Source organism: Ovis aries, chromosome 18 (assembly GCF_016772045.2).
Source record: "Ovis aries strain OAR_USU_Benz2616 breed Rambouillet chromosome 18, ARS-UI_Ramb_v3.0, whole genome shotgun sequence".
NCBI classification, from domain to species: domain Eukaryota; kingdom Metazoa; phylum Chordata; class Mammalia; order Artiodactyla; family Bovidae; genus Ovis; species Ovis aries.
The window spans coordinates 39671658-39691073 of record NC_056071.1 but is presented as its reverse complement, the minus strand read 5'-3'; the positions used below and the strand labels follow the sequence as shown (position 1 = coordinate 39691073).

The 19416-nt window shown below is 37.8% G+C and overlaps 1 protein-coding gene across 38 annotated transcripts in view; it reads left to right on the top strand.

Annotated features, from left to right (window-relative positions):
- HEATR5A (HEAT repeat containing 5A) overlaps nt 1–19416 on the top strand; it is a 97277-nt gene that overhangs the window by 19568 nt on the left and 58293 nt on the right. For 25 of the 38 annotated variants that reach the window (XM_060401771.1, XM_004017879.4, XM_012098769.3 and 22 more), the window contains 9 exons: nt 1323–1472; nt 2131–2305; nt 8489–8649; nt 9870–10125; nt 10717–10872; nt 12237–12487; nt 13492–13603; nt 17942–18094; nt 19057–19156. In XM_060401771.1, the coding sequence (XP_060257754.1) occupies nt 1323–1472; nt 2131–2305; nt 8489–8649; nt 9870–10125; nt 10717–10872; nt 12237–12487; nt 13492–13603; nt 17942–18094; nt 19057–19156 (1514 nt within the window). The remainder of the gene's footprint in view (nt 1–1322; nt 1473–2130; nt 2306–8488; nt 8650–9869; nt 10126–10716; nt 10873–12236; nt 12488–13491; nt 13604–17941; nt 18095–19056; nt 19157–19416) is intronic. The other 13 variants (XM_060401782.1, XM_060401780.1, XM_012098771.3 and 10 more) reach the window with 1 other exon arrangement.

The window sequence follows — 19416 nt, the reverse complement described above, 5'->3', positions numbered from 1 at the left end:
AATGATAAAAATATTCTGAACATTTACTGTGTGTCAGGCACTGTTCTAAGTCGTTCAATTCAGTCACTCAGTCGTGTCCAACTCTTTGCGATCCCATGGACTGCAGTACCCCAGGCCTCCCTGTCCATCACCAACTCCTGGGCTTTACTCAAACTCATGTCCATTGAGTTGGTGATGCCATCCAACCATCTCATCCTCTGTCATCCCCTTCTCCTCCTACCTTCAATCTTTCCCAGCATCAGCGTCTTTTCAAATGAGTCAGTCCTTCGCATGAGGTGGCCAAAGTATTGGAGTTTCATCTTCAGCATCAGTCCTTCCAATGAATATTCAGGACTGATTTCCTTTAGGATGGACTGGTTGGATCTCCTTGCAGTCCAAGGACTCTCAAGAGTCTTCTCCAGTACCACAGAGTCTTCTCCAAAAGCATCAATTCTTTAGCGCTCAGCTTTCTTTATAGTCCAACTCTCACGTTTATATATGACTACTGGAAAAACCATAGCTTTGACTAGGTGGACCTTTGTTGGCAACGTAATATCTTTGCTTTTTAATATACTGTCTAGGTTGGTCATCTTTTCTTCCAAGGAGTAAGCATCTTTTAATTTCATGGCGGCAGTCACCACCTGCAGTAATGACATGTAGTAATTCATTTGATCCTCACAACAACCATTTAACAGATAAAGAAACAGATTTGCCCAAAGACATGTAGCTAGTAGGTGGCAGACCATGCACTCTTACCATGTTACCTCATTTATAACAACCATTTATTGAATGCTTAACAACATGCAAGCTTTATGCCTGGTACTTCCATATAATTTCATTTAATCTGCATGTCAACCCTATGAAATTTGTATTGTACTGTAGTATAGTATATATTAATACAAATAGCACTTTAAAATAGTAAATACTGGGAATTCCCTGGTGATCCATTGGTTAGGATCTGCCTAGCAGTGCAGGGGACTCAGGTTTGATCCCTGGTCAGGAAACTAACATCCCATATGCTGCAGAATGGCTAAGCCCTTGTGCCTCAACTACTGAACCTGTGCCACAATTAGAGCATCCTCGCACCACAGTGAAAGATCTGCGTGCCATAACGAAGATCTGATGCACTCAAATACATAAGCTTTTTTTTAAAGGAAGCATTAAAAAAATAGTAAACACTGTATAAAATAGAAATTATTCATGTTTTTTAATGTCAGAATAGGTTGATTAGTTTGTATAAAAATCCTACTATTTCTCTAATATGTGAGATAAATTTCAATGCTCATGCTGTTTTTCACAGTGAGTTTTTCTTCCTGATCCTTAAATTTTTTCCTCTTTGATAGTCACAAGGTCGTTATGAGATTATGTTGAGTCTGCAAAACATACTGAATGGACTGGGAGCTGCTGCTGCCCCTTGCCACAGAGATGTTTATAAAGCTGCTAGATCTTGCTTAACAGATAGATCCATGGCTATTCGTTGTGCTGCTGCAAAGGTAAAACAGTCTAATAAGCAGAATTTGTAAAAATTAATATAAAGACAACTTAATCAGTTAATCCCAGTGAAAACACTAGTAACCGCTACATGATCTCAGAGCTGCTCCCTTGGTATTGAGGTGAGACTGTCTCATTTTAACATATGAGGAAACCAAGGCTGCAAGGCTTATGTGCATTTCCCAGGGTTCTTAAAGTAGTTAGCAGCACATTGTCAGAAGTGGGGAGGTCAAGCTGTCAGGCTCCTAAGTATTCCTTCCATTCCACTGTCCTTCCTCCCTATGGGTGTGTAAAATTTACCTGTAAGGTTTGTGTTGTTTGAAAGTGACCTTTGTTTTTATCATGCTTTCTTAACATAGTGGGTTAGACAGTTAGTGTTTATGTTGGAATTAGTCTCACAACTGCTCATAGCCAACAGATAGCTTCTAAAGACATTTTTCATACCCCACTGAATTAGAAAGGGGTGTGGACACATTGCTTTTATAGCATAATTATTATGGCTTTTAGTAAGTATTCACTTGTCCCTGCAGTCATTATTTAGAGACTTTGGATTTGTGTATTCTTTTTGTTAGCTCTTGATAGGTTCTTCAACTTATGTATATCTGAGCCTGACGTTTATATTTTGTTTTTCATTAATTTCTTTTTTTCCCAATTGAATAGTGTCTCCTTGAACTTCAGAATGAGGCTGTCTTTATGTGGAGTACAGACCTGGACAGTGTGGCCACACTATGTTTTAAATCCTTTGAAGGCTCCAATTATGATGTGCGGATTTCAGTTTCAAAACTACTAGGCACGGTGTTGGCTAAAGCCATAATTTCTAAACATCCAGGAGCAGGTAAATTTATGTAATTGTTTTCATAATGTCTTCCGTAACTTTTTCCCTGTTGACTTAAACAAACATACGTAGCATTACTGGGACCTATTATTACTTCTGAAAAGAGGCAGAATATCATACAGATTTTAGTTTGGAAACATTCAAAGTCCTCAGAGTTCATATTAAAACAATTCAGGGAAAGTTTGAGGAAAAACTTAAAAGAACTCTTAAATAAATGTGCTTTGTTCAGTCGTTGTCTTCCTCTACACCATGGCCTTTTTTTTTTTTTTTGGTGTAAGTTAATTGTGGAGTGTTACTCAGTAAGAAATAAGATCTGATTCTTGAGAAATTTTTTTTAAGCAGCGTGCATCTGATTACATACATTTGGTTTGCCATCTTCTAGACTGGTATAAGGGAGCAATGATGTAAATAATTCCAAACAAAGATACTTGAAATTTGCTATATTTGGACAGTTTAGATAAGTTGCCAGGGATTTATGGAATCTTTTAAAGTTACTTCTTGAGAACTTAAAGGTTCATACCTTCATTTCCCTTGCCCATTCATTGTCCCACTTTCCTAACTGACTATTTTATACCTTCATCTTCTCCTATATTACTTTCATTTGATGGCCTATCTTCCATAGGCTCCCCCTACTAAATCTACCACCTTCCAACACCTATCTGCATATGCTCCACTGTTATCAAGACTTTTCCCCTGTTATCAAGATGAATTATCTTCTGTTAAAGCCTTATGTTCAGTATGTATTAGAGCTCATCCGCTCACCTGCTTGAGGACATAGCTGTAGGAAGTCTCCCCTCTCCTACATCAACTTTTCCCTTTCTGTTGGTTCATTCCCTATAAAACATGCTTTTCTCCCCTCTCTCATCTTTATTTTATTTTTTTCCCCCTCTCATCTTTAATTTTTTTTCCTTGTGTCTTCTCAGCCAACTGGAGCCCCATTTCTCTTGCCTTTGCAGCAGAGTTCCTCAGAGGGGTTCTTGATACTCAGTTTTTAGTTTCTCTCTTCTTTGAAACACACTTCAGTTAAGATTTTTTTCCCAGTTGTCTGTCAAAAACTATTTTTGTTAAGGTCGTCAATAACCTCCATGTTCATCATTTATTCAGTAAATAAACAAGTATTTATTGAGGACTTATACCAGGCCATGAACTATTCTCAGCATGTAAGAGGTGTTATTGAACAGAACAGATTAAAAGCCCCTAACCTTTGCAGCTTCCATTCTAGTTTTTAGTCACCCTGAGCCAGTGGGCAGTTCTCTGCTGTCTTACTTGACAGCAGCAGTCAGCTTTCAGCAACATTTAACTCAGTTGATCTTCCTCTCATCCTCTTTTCACTTGCCTTTTAGGGCCTCATACTGCCTTGGTTTTCTTTGCTCCTCTGTAGAAATTCCTTTTCAGCCTTTAATGATTTCGTTATCTTCTCAAAGAAGTCACCAATTAACCTAGTCCTTGATCTTCTCTTTATGTGGGCTCACTCTTGTGATCCCAGCCAGTCTCTAAGCTTAAATACCATCTGTGCATCAGGGGTTCCTGGGTTTATGTCTTTAGCCCACACTTCTCTCCTGGACACTGAACTCTCATACATACCTGCCTGTTTGAAATCTCTGTTTGAATGTCTATTTGATGTTTTGACTTGCCCCAAGTGAATGTTTGATTTCCCGTCCCCCATATGTACATGTATATTCCTGCTCTCCTTGCAGTTGCAGTCTTGCTAATCTAAGTTGATGACAGCTTCATCCATGTAGGTATTCAAGCAGCAATTTGGAAAGTCACCTTGAATCATCTCTCTCACACTCAATACCTATTCTGCTTATCAATATTAAAACTATCTATACTTGGGGCTCCATGGAGAAGTGGCTTATATGGTTGGGGCAACAACAATCTGAGAATGAGCCTGGGACATCTTGTTATGCCAAAAAAGTAAGGGACGTCCAATGGCCAGCTTTCTGAAGACACTTCCTCTGGTCAAATCCAAGACAATATTAGAATTAATAATTATAGAAATAGATTATAACATCTTAAATAAAAAAGGAATCTATGAGTCCATAATGAAAATAAGTAAATAAAGGAGAAGGGAAAGGTCTATTTTTACAGTGGAATGCCAACCAAAAATTTAGAAGTAATGAATGTTAGATAATGACCTTTTGCAGTCATTATAGGAATAGTTCATGCAGATAAGAGTCTTCAGTGCATTCTGAAATGGGTTAGAGTTTATTTATAGCGTCTTAAAGTATCACTACACAGGTGGCATATGAGATTGACAGACACCGGTTTCGTGTATTTAAAGATAATACCACCAATATAGGGACAGACTGACATCAAACCTGACATTCTTTCTGATATTATGTATTGAGAAATCTTACAGCATTACTTATGCAATTGAGAGCTTTTCTGTAACTACAACTAGCCATATATGTAGGCTTCAAAAATGAGAAAGTGATAAGGAAGATATGGAAGCTAGGAGAAGGGTACATAAGAATTTATTTTACTCTTTCAGCTTTTTTGTGATTTTGAAATTTTTTCTAATAAAAAATTTAAAAACTATAAAAGTATGTATACCAAGACTCCTGTTGTAACTACCTTGATCTAGCCTGTTATAAGCTACCATCACCTCTTGGTTGTACTACTAAATCCTCCTAACGTTTTGGTTTTTTCTACTTCCACCTTTGCCCCTCTATAGTCTTCTCTCAGCACAGAAGCAAAGTGACGGGTGCTGTTACTGCTTTGCTTGAGGGTCTCCACTGGCACCTCACTTTACTCACATCATCATTATAATAATTGACAAGGTCCTGTATCTTCTGCTCTTGCACCATCCTCACACCCTGGCCTGTCTCCTACCAGAGAACTCACTGCACAAAAGAGATATCTGCTCTACTTTTTTGTGTGGCTTTTAATCACTGTCTGACATACTATTAATAGACACTTCGTCATTTGTTATATTTATTCTTGTCTCTCTTCTAGAATTTATGATCTCTGAGGGCATGGATTTCGTACTGTTCGCTAATGTTTCTTTCCATGTACCAGTATAGATTTTCATCTGTGTCATCTTTAGGCTGAGAAATTTATTTTTTGTTCATCTTGACTTGGATTCAGTTCAGTTCAGTCACTCAGTCGTGTCCTACTCTCTGTGACCTCATGAACTGCAGCACGCCAGGCCTCCCTGTCCATCACCAACTCCCAGAGTTTACCCAAACTCATGTCCATTGAGTCAGTGATGCCATCAAACCATCTCATCCTCTGATGTCCCCTTCTCCTCGCACCCTCAATGTTTCCCAGCATCAGGGTCTTTTCAAATGAGTCAGCTCTTTGCATGAGGTGGCCAAAGTACTGGAGTTTGAACTTCAGCATCAGTCCCTCCTATGAACACCCAGGACTGATCTCCTTTCGAATGGACTGGTTGGATCTCCTTGCTGTCCAAGGGGCTCTCAAGAGTCTTCTTCAATGCCACAGTTCAAAAGCATCAATCCTTCTGCGCTCAGCTTTCTTTATAGTCCAACTCTCAAATCCAAACATGACTACTGGAAAACGATAGCCTTGACTAGACGGACCTTTGTTGACAAAATAATGTCTCTGCTTTTTAATATGCTGTCTAGGTTGGTCATAACTTGCCTTCCAAGGAGTAAGCATCTTTTCATTTTGTGGCTGCAATCACCATATGCAGTGATTTTGGAGCCCCCCAAAATAAAGTCAGCCACTGTTTCCACTGTTTCCCCATCTATTTGCCATGAAGTGATGGGACCGGATGCCATAATCTTAGCTTTCTGAATGCTGGCTTGGATTAACATAAGTTTATTTTGCCACTGCCTATGACTTATGTTGATAATGAGGATCAGAGCTTGTGACCATCATTTTTTCAGAAGAATGAAAGGGTGAAAAAAAATTTTTTTTTTAAAGGAGATACTCACAGGGAGAAACTCAACTGTGTCAAACTGCAGACAAAGTTAAAACATTCTGCCTAGCTAGCCTGTTAATTATTGCAGCCTATCCTGGAATGTGAGGTCAAGTGGGCCTTAGAAAGCATCACTACGAACAAAGCTAGTGCAGGTAATGGAATTCCAGTAGAGCTATTTCAAATCCTGAAAGATGATGTTGTGAAAGTACTGCATTCAATATGCCAGCAAATTTGGAAAACTCAGCAGTGGCTACAGGACTGGAAAAGGTCAGTTTTCATTCCAATCCCAAAGAAAGGCAATGCCAAAGAATGCTCAAACTACCGCACAATTGTGCTCATCTCACACACTAGTAAAGTAATGCTCAAAATTCTCCAAGCCAGGCTTTAGCAATACATGAACCGTGAACTTCCTGATGTTCAAGCTGGTTTTGGAAAAGTCAGAGAAACCAGACATCCAATTGCCAACATCTGGATCATCGATAAAGCAGGAGAGTTCCAGAAAAACATTTATTTCTGCTTTATTGACTATGCCAAAGCCTTTGACTGTGTGGATCACAATAAACTGTGGAAGATTCTGAGAGAGACGGGAATACCAGACCACCTAACCTGCCTCTTGAGAAATCTGTGTGCAGGCCAGGAAGCAACAGTTAGAACTGGACATGGAACAACAGACTGGTTCCAAATAGGAAAAGGAGTACGTCCAGGCTGTATCTTGTCACCCTGCTTATCTAACTTCTATGCAGAGTACATCATGAGAAATGCTGGACTGGAAGAAACACAATCTAGAATCAAGATTGCCAGGAGAAACATCAATAAACTCAGATATGCAGATGACACCATCCTTATGGCAGAAAGTGAAGAGGAACTAAAAAGGCTCTTGATGAAAGTGAAAGAGGAGAGTGAAAAAGTTGGCTTAAAGCTCAACATTCAGAAAACAAAGATCATGGCATCTGGTCCCATCACTTCATGGCAAATAGATGGGGAAACAGTGTCAGACTTTATTTTTTGGGGGGTCTAAAATCACTGCAGATGGTGACTGCAGCCATGAAATTAAAAGATGCTTACTCCTTTGAAGAAAAGTTATGACCAACCTAGATAGCATATTCAAAAGCAGAGACATTACTTTGCTGACTAAGGTCCGTCTAGTCAAGGCTGTGGTTTTTCCAATAGTCATGTATGGATGTGAGAGTTGGACTGTGAAGAGGGCTGAGCGCCGAAGAATTGATGCGTTTGAACTGTGGTGTTGGAGAAGATTCTTGAGAGTCCCTTGGACTGCAAGGAGATCCAACCAGTCCATTCTAAAGGAGATCAGCCCTGGGATTTCTTTGGAAGGAATGATGCTGAAGCTGAAACTCCAGTATTTTGGCTACCTCACGCGAAGAGTTGACTCATTGGAAAAGACTGATGCTGGGAGGGATTGGGGGCAGGAGAAGAAGAGGACGACAGAGGATGAGATGGCTAGATGGCATCACCGACTCGATGGATGTGAGTCTGAGTGAACTCCAGGAGTTGGTGATGGACAGGGAGGCCTGGCGTGCTGCGATTCATGGGGTCGCAAAGAGTCGGACACGACTGAGCGACTGAACTGAACTGAACTGAAGGATTGACTGAGAAGTTTTAGTAAATATTAGCTTTGATTTCTTTAAGAGACTGAGGATATAACAAAAGTTGTACTTGGAATTGATAATTTTTAAACAACATGATGTGGTGGTTACTTTAAAGTTTCATTAAGAGTTATAGAGCATTTAGAAAGATAAAATTATGAATTTTGGCCTTTTCAGTATTTCAAAAGAATTTTCAATGTGTTGTATAAGTGTTTTCTGTTTATTTATTTGACTGTGCCAGATCTTAGTTGCGGCGTGTGGGATCCAGTTCCCTAACCAGGGATTGAACTTGGACCGCTGCACTGGGCACATGCAGTCTCAGCCACTGGACCACTGGAGAAGCCCCTATAGCATTTTCACTTTTGGAGAACTAGGGCAGTTTATTTATGTTTCCCCTTGTTTTAGAAGACTGTTAGCCTTTTAACTTGAGGGCAAGAGAGCAGTAGGTCATAATCTCAAAGTGGCATAGACTTTAAGATGTCATTGACATGGTACATCAGAGTCCATTATGATTTGGCCTCTGAACACATTTGTGACTTTGTGTGTTACTGTGTGTAATGTCCTGTAAATTCTGCCTTTTGTTTTCTTTTTAGTTTTATTTTCTTTTCTGTTAACGTGCTGTTCAAGATTATGCATTAAAATTTAGTCTGTAAAACAAAATTACATGTTTTGTTTTGTTCTTTGTTATAGCAGCCTCACGTCAGAGCATTCGCAGAGTATCACTGGAGGAAGTTCTGGAATTACTAGGAACAGGGTTTCTACGTGGGAGTTCAGGATTTCTTCGAGCCAGTGGAGATATGCTGAAAGGAACGAGTTCAGTCAGTAGGGATGTTCGAGTTGGAGTTACTCAGGTTAGACTCACAAACCAGTATCTAAATCTAATTCTCACTTTCCCGTGATGAAAGTTTTAGTATCTGACTCCAGGCAGACGTGATACTGTGCTAGGTCACCACTTACACTCTCATGTTTATAAATAGATGTGGTGAGGCCAAATACTTTATAAAAGAGCTAGATTATAAGTGAGAGAAGCCTGTTTATACAAAGCCAGTGAAATAGGCTATTGCAATGTATTTTCAGTTCATAATAATGGGAGACTTGTTTATTTCCTTTGAAACATAAGCACTTTTTTGTTTGTTTCCAGGCCTTGGGCTTCCATGTGTCTTGTGTTTTCACATGTTTTCCATTGTGTTTTTGTGTGCTTATAGAGTTCAGATTTAAGCTGTTAGGTACATGATATTCAGCGTGGGCAATATTATATTTCTATCGTATATGGTTTCTACTTCTAAATAAAGATTACAGAATTGTAATTTCCGTAAAGGCTTAAATTCTTGGTCCTAAATAAAACTTAAAAAGCTAAACCTTGGGAAAAGGGTCTTTGAATAAGAGAATATAGAGGTCTTTGGATTCTTTCTTTGAATTTTCTTATTTTCTAAACACACACATGTGTTTTTTTAATTCACATATAATCCTCATCATTTTATACTGTATGATATTAGAGTTCATGAAAATATAAAATGTCCCAGCATAACTGTAAACTTTTTAAAAAACAGATTACATGAGATAACTACTCTCTATCTCTAGAGTAAGGCAAACCATTAACATTCATGAAGATAAAGAATAGTGATTCATCACTATAAACTTTCTTTTCTGTTTTCTAGAACTGAATTCTCTTAGAGTTATGGTATTAGACCATAGTTAATTCTTACATTGTGTTTATTTGTTTGATTTGGGTTTTCTTCTTCAGAAGGTTAAAGAGCTTGAATACTTTGTTCAGAAAAGTCACAGGCAAGTTTTACTGATTAGCTAGCTACACTGGCTGTCCTGAAACCTTGCAAGTCTGACCAAAATGAAACATAGGCAGCATAAATGAAATCTCAGTTGAAAGACTAGGTACTTCAATTTTGACTTAACAAGCAAAGAATTGTACAATATTTATATAGCTAAAGTGGCTACATAAATGACGAAAAACTAAAAAATATTAATAAATTCTGCATATTTCATGAAAGATAAAACATTAATATAGAATTGAAATTATTTCATTCTGAAGATAAAACTCATTTCTATTTTTTAGGCTTACGTGGTATTTATTTCAACACTAGGAGGAGCATGGCTAGAGAAAAATTTTGCTGCCTTTCTTTCTCATATCCTAAGCCTGGTTTCACAGTCACACCCTAAGGCCACCCAAACTCAGATTGATGCTGTCTGCAGTCGCCGTTGTGTTTCATTTATCCTTCGAGCTACTGTTGGAGGCCTTCTTGGAGAAAAGGCTCAAATTGCTGCTGCTAAGGATATTTGCCAGGCTATCTGGAAGTTAAAGAAAGTTATGGGTATGGATCTCCTAAGACAGTCTGTTTTAAAACAGTGCTAAAGAAATTGTGCCTTTGGAAAAGCTGGACTGGTATATAATTATGTTAATACAAAAGAAGCTACCTTTATAATACAGGTCAGTTTTTTCAGAGTAGAGCAGTCTATGATAGATGAGACATAAATTATCTAACTTGATAAGAACTGTTATATAGATGTCCTGATCTTAGAGGATGGTGGGTAATAGTTCCTTAGAATTCAGAGTCTCTCTATACAAGTTAAGATACATTCTCTTTAAAACAGTTAGTTCATCTCAGTTCTTCTACTGTCCGAAGTCCACTCTGCTTATGGAGTTCTCCCTTTCAGGGCCACTTGCTAAAAGAGTGATAAGGCATCTATAATCAGCTTGCTTGAACTAAATTGGTTATATTAGTTCAGTTCTTTCTCTGTAGATGCAAGTCCCATTTTAGTATTTTAGTTACTGCCTCAAGGATTTAATATATATCAAGTGGAGGTATTTTTTTACCTTTATATGTTTCTACTCCTAATACTTATTGCCTGTAATACATTTTAATAAAACAGCAATGCCTAGTTAATTTTCCTATTTCTATCAGATGCTGTAATGAGTGATGGTAATTTGGAAACCCGGCTTGGCTCTGCAGATGTAGCTGCCAGCCAGCATATGCTGGTGTGTGCTTTACAAGAACTTGGAAATCTCATACACAGTCTCGGCACCACAGCTGCACCTTTGTTACAGGATTCCAGTGCAGGTATCTGTTGTTTGTGACTAGTCTGAATACTTTGTTTTTACGTTTCCTTTTAGACAACTTTTCTCTAAGAAAGAAAAGCTCCTTCATATCTCTCATTTATTATAGATTTATTAGGGTCATTTTACAAGATATATATAATCAAGATTATATAAAATATGTATATATTTGATTTTTTTTTCCTTTTAGCTTTTGTAGCTAAAGGTTGTTCTCTAGGTCTCTTCCTTACTCTAACCCCCTTTCTGGAGGTATTTAAGATAACATGGAAAAATGGAGAAGTAATCCTGAACTTATATCTTTCATCTGCAGTGAAAGTATTAGTTTCTATATGGTACATGTAATTTACCTCCTCAAAGGTCTTCTAAGCATTCTCTTTTCTTTCTCTTTGAAAATTATTGAGAGATAATTCACATACTGTAAAATTCACTGGTTTAAAGTACACAGTTCAGTGGTTTTGGCGTACTCACGAAGTGGTACAAACCCCACCACTGTCTAATTCCAGAATGTTTTCATCACCCCAAGAAGTCCTAAATGACCCATTAGCAGTCATTTTGCATTTCCTCTCCTTCAGCCCTGATAACCACTAATCTATTTTCTGTCTCTGGATTTGTCTGTTCTGGACGAGACTTAATAAAAATAGAGTCATATAGCATGAGGCCTTTTGTGACAGGCTTCTGTTATGTAATTACTATTAAAATCATCTCTAATGGCTTTTGTCCTTTGACTGTGATACACAATTCCTGCTGCCTAGAGCTTACATTATATTTGGTTTGTATGCAATTTATTGTAGGGCGTATATTGGTTAGGTAGCAGTCGACATGAACTGTTTGTTACACATTATGATGAAGGTATATGTTGAATTGTAGCAGTACAGACTTTCTCCTTCCTGGTGGTAGCATTTGCATTTCATTGTCTTCATAGTGCTTTAGTAGCCTTCTGGGACCTAGTGAAGCCTTGATTTTGTTCAGCATTTTGTTCTCAGGTAAGAGCAATATGGTAGATAGGGAGAATACTAATTACATAGATAAATATGCCAGAAAGGACTTAAAAGGAAGCTGACCTAAGATGTGACATTTCTTCTCAACATGTTTTTGTTATTAATTTCTAGTACCACATTAATGATCTCAGATCAAGTAAGCAGAACATTGGCTTATTTAGGAAATAAAACTTTCCTTTGTCTACTGACTTAATTTAAGCCAATTTTCATGTGATATATTAGTAGAAGTAATTCTTAGGTACAAAAAGAATTACTGGCTTTTGATAAAGATAATATATATTAAATCCATGTGGCCGCTTACTCTTTATGCTCTTTGATGACAACTTTATTTCTGTAGCTGAGTCATTGTTTGTTTATTCCATCCTTGCAGGCATCCTTGACAATGTCATTTCAGTTACTGTTCATCCTAGCATTTCTGTTCGACTAGCAGCCGCATGGTGTCTGCACTGCATTGCTGTGGCACTGCCTTCCTACCTGACGCCACTCTTAGATCGTTGCCTCGAAAGGCTTACTGTGCTTAAGTCTTCACCCGAAGCAGTGACTGGCTTTAGTTTTGCTGTGGCAGCTCTGCTTGGAGCAGTGAAACATTGTCCTCTAGGAATTCCTCATGGAAAGGGCAAGGTAACGATTTCATTCTTCACGTATGATAGTGACATTTCAAGCATTTCCTAAAAGCCATCATTGTCTTCCTGTGTGTCACCCAGGAAGAACCATTCAAGACAGGTTTCTGAGCTATCAGCTATGCTACTACCTAGTGTTAAGTATCATTAATGTAATAACGGTGAAAAATGAAGGGATAGTTAAAAATATCATATCCACACTTAAACAGGAGTTGGTTTTAGTGCCTTTTGTTAGAAATACCTCCAGTTAGTAAGATACTTTGTTCCTGAAGGCTTTTTTCTTTTTTGTGGGGGTTATATATTCAGCTCTGCCATTCCCTTCTCCAGGGTATCTTCCCGATGAAGGGATCAAACCTGGGTCTCCCTCATTGCAGGCAGATTCTTTACCATCTCAGCCACCAGAGAAACCCATATGTATCCTATAAGCATACATTATCCATAAATGTGAAATATCCTATTTTTCCCTTCTTTTGTTTTAAAACACTATTTCTTAGACTTTTAAAATATAATATTTTAAATTAATCCCACTGTGCTGTGAAACTGCTTCATTGTGAAATTATTGAATACTTTTAACTATGGTTATGTAGTATACTACCTCTGGAAAGACTATTATCAGCCTCAGTAGTGTGCAGAACTTTAAAGTGAGTTTCCTGTAATCAAATCTTCTTTAAAGTAAAAGTCAACTTAAATTTTAGGCAGCTTGAACAGTTGTACAATGTTTTCATGTAAACTCTACAAAGAATTATAGGGTTGCTGTGTACAGAATTAGGGTTGCTGTGTACAGTCTAATATACCAGTGTTTATCCTGGGAACCTGACGTTTTCTTTGTTTCCTTTATGACATTGTCCTATGGTATAGTGTATGTGAATGATTATCTTTTATCATGTACTTTTATTACATGTAAGAATTAATTTTTCAAGAGATTGTTTTTATTAGTTGCTATCATTTGTCATTACCTATAAACTGATATACTTGTTTTTACCGTTTTCTTCTATACATCAATAGATTATTATGGCGTTAGCAGAGGATTTGCTGTGTTCCGCTGCTCAGAACAGTCGCCTTTCAGCTCAGCGCACACAGGCCGGATGGCTGTTGATTGCTGCGCTGATGACCTTAGGTAACAGTTTTGTGGAGGGCTTATAAAACTACAAACTACGTGGTGTTTTCTGAATATAAACATTCTAATATATGATTTGATAAGACTAACTTAAAGTTGGATATATACCAGAATTTAAATATTCATATAAAAATTTTTCTCCTAGCAGTCACTGTAAGAAACCATATACTTCTTTTATCTAATTCTCAGAATGTTTTCAGATGTCTTTATTTGAAATTCTCTTTAAGACCAGTTTATGAGCCTTAGTTAGGATAAGCCAATTTGATCAGCTTTCACACTTAACTCTGGTTTTTCCAAAAATCATTCATATCTATCCTCAAGAAAAAAATTTTTCCACAATTTAAAGATAGGCAAGAGAACATATGATAGCCCATGAATCCAGTTCTGTAATTGTTCTGAGAATCAGTGACACTAATAAGGTGATTACATTGATGAGGATAGGGCACATTTAAATTATATTTATTTAAAAATTAGTAATTATTTTATGATCATGACTGTTATATTTACATCCAATAACTTTAAAACTCAGTTTTATGACTTTATTAAAACTATACTCTAATTTTCTTTTTATACTTGTTTGGTTTAGTTTTAAGATATAAAACTTGATGGGTTTGACCAGCAAACCATTTTGACACTTCTGAAGTAATTTGATCTAAAAGGAGCTCAGTTAAAATAAGCAATCATAAATGAAGAGCCACTTTAAGTAATGTTTTTGAGGTGATTAAAAAGACTTACTGGACTACATCAGAGTTCAGCCTATGGGCCAAATCTGGCTTGCCGCCTATTTCATACAGCCCATTAGCTAAGAATGGTTTTTATGTTTTTCACAGTTTGAAAACAAAAATAGTGTGTTTTGTGATACATGAGAAATACATGAAGGTCAGTTTTCAGTGTGCATAAATAAACTTTTTGTTAAATACAACCACCATCGTTAGTTTACATATTGTTTCTAATGTTCAGACCCTGCAGTGGCAGAATTGAGTAACTGCAGCAGAGATGGTATGGCTTTCAAAGCCAAAACTGTTTACTCTCTGGGCCTTAATAGAAATGCTTGTTGGCCCCTGGCATAGACAATGGTTTCACAATGTGATGGGAATAATGTGGTCAAGCTTTTATTTACTTCTGTCCAGGTGTTTCCTGCCTGCCATATTGATTGTTCTTGGTTAATTAAAAAAGAAAATAAACTACTTAATAAGTATAATGTTTTAATGAACAAAAGCTTTCAAAACAGGGTAATCCCATTGGAAGAAAACTACAAGAGAGCCTTTATATAAGGGATTAGAGCATCCTGTTTTGTGCATATTCATATTCAACATACCAAAAGGATAAAAAAATTAATGTTTTTTAATTGTTTTCTTGGGCTTTTAAAAAAATACGTTATTCTTTCACTTTATTATCTGTTTTTAGAATGTGTTGCTGTCCTAATTTCAAAGATGAGTGAGATTTTGCTTTTAGGTATCATTATAAACTCACAGATTGTTATATATTTATGTGTTTCAGTCCATTGCAGTCATTATTCCTTTGATCCTCAAATTGTCTTTGGGAGCCCCTGCTAGTTGGTTCCTGTGTCCTTTTTTTTTTAAATTTTTGGTTGCACTGGGTCTTTGTTGCTGTGCGAGGGCTTTCTCTACTTGCAGCAGGTGGGGGCTACTCTCTAGTTGTGGTACACGGGCTTCTCATCACAGCGGCTTCTCTTATTGCAGAACACAGGTTCTAGGTGCATGGGCTTCGGTGGCTGCAGCACGTGAGCCCAGTAGTTGTGGGTCACAGGCCTTAGAGCATGCGGTCTTCAGTGGTTGTGGTGCACAGGCACAGTAGTTCTTCCATGACATGGGCAGTCTTCCCCGACCAGGGACCAAACCCATGTCCCCTGAATTTGCAGGCGGATTCTTACCCACTGTACCACCTGGGAAGGTCCCCTGTGTCCTTTTAACATGAACCTAGTGTTCTTTTGACAACATCTTTATTTTTGACATGACAAGATGTCTCAGCTTTTACATCACGATTTCTGCTTCAGCTTACAACCAGTTGTTTTCTCCAAGGAGCTCTGATTATATTTGGTGGAGTGGAATTTAGGTGACAGTCTGTATATTGTCACCCTGCTTATTTAACTTCTATGCAGAGTACATCATGAGAAACGCTGGGCTGGAGGAAGCATAAGCTGGAATCAAGACTGCCGGGAGAAATATCAATAACCTCAGATATGCGGATGACACCATCCTTATGGCAGAAAGTGAAGAGGAACTAAAAAGCCTCTTGATGAAAGTGAAAGAGGAGAGCAAAAAAGTTGGCTTAAAGCTCAATTTTCAGAAAACGAAGATCATGGCATCTGGTCCCATCACTTCATGGGAAATAGATGGAGAAACAGTGGAAATGGTGGCTGACTTTATTTTGGGGGGGCTCCAGAGTCACTGCAGACGGTGATTGCAGCCATATAAAAGATGCTTACTCTTTGGAAGTAAAGCTATGACCAACCTAGACAGCATATTAAAAAGCAGAGACATTACTTCGTCAACAAAGGTCCGCCTAGTCAAGGCTATGGTTTTTCCAGTGGTCATGTATGGATGTGAGAGTTGGACTATGAAGAAAGCTAAGCGCCAAAGAATTGATGCTTTTGAACTGTGGTGTTGGAGAAGGCTCCTGAGATTCCCTTGGACTACAAGGAGATCAGTCCTGGGTGTTCATTGGTAGGACTGATTTTGAAGCTGAAACTCCAATACTTTGGCCACCTGATGTGAAGAGCTGACTGATTTGAAAAGACCCTGATGCTGGGAGGGATTGGGGGCAGGAGGAGAAGGGGACGGCAGAGGATGAGATGGCTGGATGGCATCACCGACTCAATGGACATGAGTTTGGGTGGACTCCAGGAGTTGGTGATGGACAGGGAGACCTGCATGCTGTGGTTCTTGGGGTCGCAAACAGTCAGACACGACTGAGCAACTGAACTGAGTGCTTTATTGATTTTTGCCTGGCAGTTTTAACACCTCTTATGCATTTTCAGCATTTCCTTCACCATTTATAGTTTTCATTGTCATTTTTAATATATTCACTGTTCTGAAGAACCTAAACTCAGGTAGACCACATTTAAATTTATTTCTCAAATGTGAACATTTCTAACCCCTTCGGCTGCACTTTCCAGTTTCTCTGATGCCATATTAGTACCTTTGATTCAATTGCAGGCATCTACATGTGTGTTTGGTTTTTGTTTGATCCAGTGTTATTCTTGGTGTGAATAAACTTACTCTTGTTTAACTTTGTAATTACTATAAACTCACATTTGTTAACTTACTTTACATACACTTCTGAGATAAATTATCCTCATACCTCTCTGAAAAGTGATGCTACTTTCTTCACTGTTGAGTTAGTGAGATATCTTAAGGGCAGATACTATGAAACTTTTTGTTAACTGTGGATATTCCCAGTGACAGCATACCTGCTTTGTTTTTTGGTGTGTGACTAAATTTTGCATTCAGAATTTTCTCTATTCCCACAGCCCACTGTATATGAGTGTGCCTGTGTGCACAGTCACAGAAACCTTTAAAGTCACCTATTCCTAATTGCCTTACTCCAGTTTCCTTATTTTATCCCAGTCCTAGGATGTTTTTAGTACTACTTCCTCAAAGAAAGTAATAAGCAAGGAGTGAATATGGCTTCTTTTACTGTATTCAGTTTAAAAATATTGCTCTGAAATCTTAAAAAAAAAAATTTGCCTTTGGATTTAATCATGTCTGATTTTTGACCTGGAGCAAGTTGCTATCAAAAGTTAGAATTAGGGTACTTCCCTGATGCTCTAGTGGTTAAGACTCTGAGCTCCTAGTGCAGGTGGCCCTGGGATCGATCCTTCGTCAGGGATCTGGATCCCACGTGCCACAACTAAGACCTAACACAGCCAAATAAATATTTTTTTAAAAGAATTACTCTCAGGATGCAGTGTTGTTACCAAAACAGTAGTACTTTGCATTTATGCAGGCACATTAGTTTTTTAGGCTTAATTTAAAGTGCATCTGTTGTTTGGCTCAGGACAAATCTTTGGCGATAAACAGTGCAGGTTGGTCTAGCTTCATTTTACAGTTCAAAGAAATTTTGAGGCGTAAGGAGGTCACAGCAGTAGTAGAAGAGCAGACCCCAGAGCCCAGACTTTGCTGGCAGTTCCTTGTTTTTCCTCTCTCTACTCCAGTGCCTTCAGATAGTCAGTGATCCAGTAGTACATTTGTTGGAACTAGAGGGACGAAGTAACCCAGCAGTAGTGGATTCAAATATGTTTCTTGTAAAAGGGAAGGGTTTTAAAGAGGAACCACTTCGGGTTCTTGTACAAATGACAAGTTGAATAAATTGCAGGTCCTGCGTTTGTCAGTCACCACCTTGCGCGAGTACTGCTCTTGTGGAGGTGTGTCTTCCCAGTGTCTCCTAAAGACCTAGAAACAGAAAAGAGCCGAGGAGACTCCTTCACATGGCAGGTAACCTTGGAAGGACGCGCTGGTGCTCTCTGTGGTAGGTTGAGTTTATTCTTTCTCTCCCTTTCCTCTGCCTTTTTCCATCTTTTAACTTCACATATACGTGTATGTTTTAACTTGAGGGGGAGAATCTGCTTCTGGTGATTTTTGTTATTGAAATAATTGATTTGTTGGCAATTATTGTAACAGAAGTATGATGTAAAAAAAACAAATTTAAGCATTCTTCTCTTTGGGATATTTTATTATAATATGATCTACCTGAGACATGTCAAGATTGCTTTTGTGTTAAGTGGGCATTCATTTCCCTTTTCAGAAAAACTAGGGTTGAAGTTAATGTTGACTAAGTATGGTTTCTATTTAGCTTTTTATATATGTGAACGTTGTACCCTTCTACAACACACAGACCATTAAAAATAGTATCCACATTGAAAATTTGAGCTAAGGAAAAGACATGGAAGCACAGACTTTTTTCTGAAGCACGTTTTCTTAAAAAACATCTTTTTTAAGAGTAAAAATGACATGAATAAACAAAACCAAAATCAGTGCTTCCTTGAATCTGAGTCTAAATTTTAAATATTCATTTTTTCCTACATATGTGATAACTCCTAATGAAAACTTGTATGTTTCAGGTAACATCTGTAAAACCTAACATGCCGACTTAAATTCAGCCAGGTTCCTCAGAACTAGTGTAGAATTGGTAGACTTGAAGGTCTACTTTGAGTTTAAGGGCTGAGTAAAACCCCAAGAAAGCAACATTTTGTTGATTTGGTTTTCGGTCTCCTTTAGTAATTGTAGGAAGTTTGATTTGTTTTTTTGTTTTTTCAGTTTCGCTAGAAGTAGAAGCCACTAGGTTCCTTTTTTTACTAGAGTTTCAAGAATTTTTTTTGGTTTTCACACATTTCTTTATTCTTAAAAAAATGTGAATGCTGTACCAAAATTGAATGCTTGCTTTCATGCTTCATTACATTCTGCTGAGTCAGGGTCTGTTCTGTTTTTCAGCTATCAAGAGCTTTGTCGCCCACTGCAGTGATCTCCTTACTGAGGAAGTAATGCAGCATCTTCTTCCACCACTTCCTTGCGCTGTGGATTTGCTAACTCAGTAAGGATCTGCTGTTTAGATTTGATACAGATTTTTAATAGCAATCCTTTACCTGCTGGTTATGTAATAAAATATGTAATATTTTATGAAGTACATTAATGATGCCAAGTTTCTGCAGTTGGTGAATGATTTTCCATTTGTAGAGGAAGGCAAACATTTAGTTACATGATTTTTTGTTTTTTTTAGGGTAGGCTCTTGAAAAATACATATTAAAAGGGAAGGAAAGTTACTTGGTAGATAATGTATCTTCCTTAGTTACA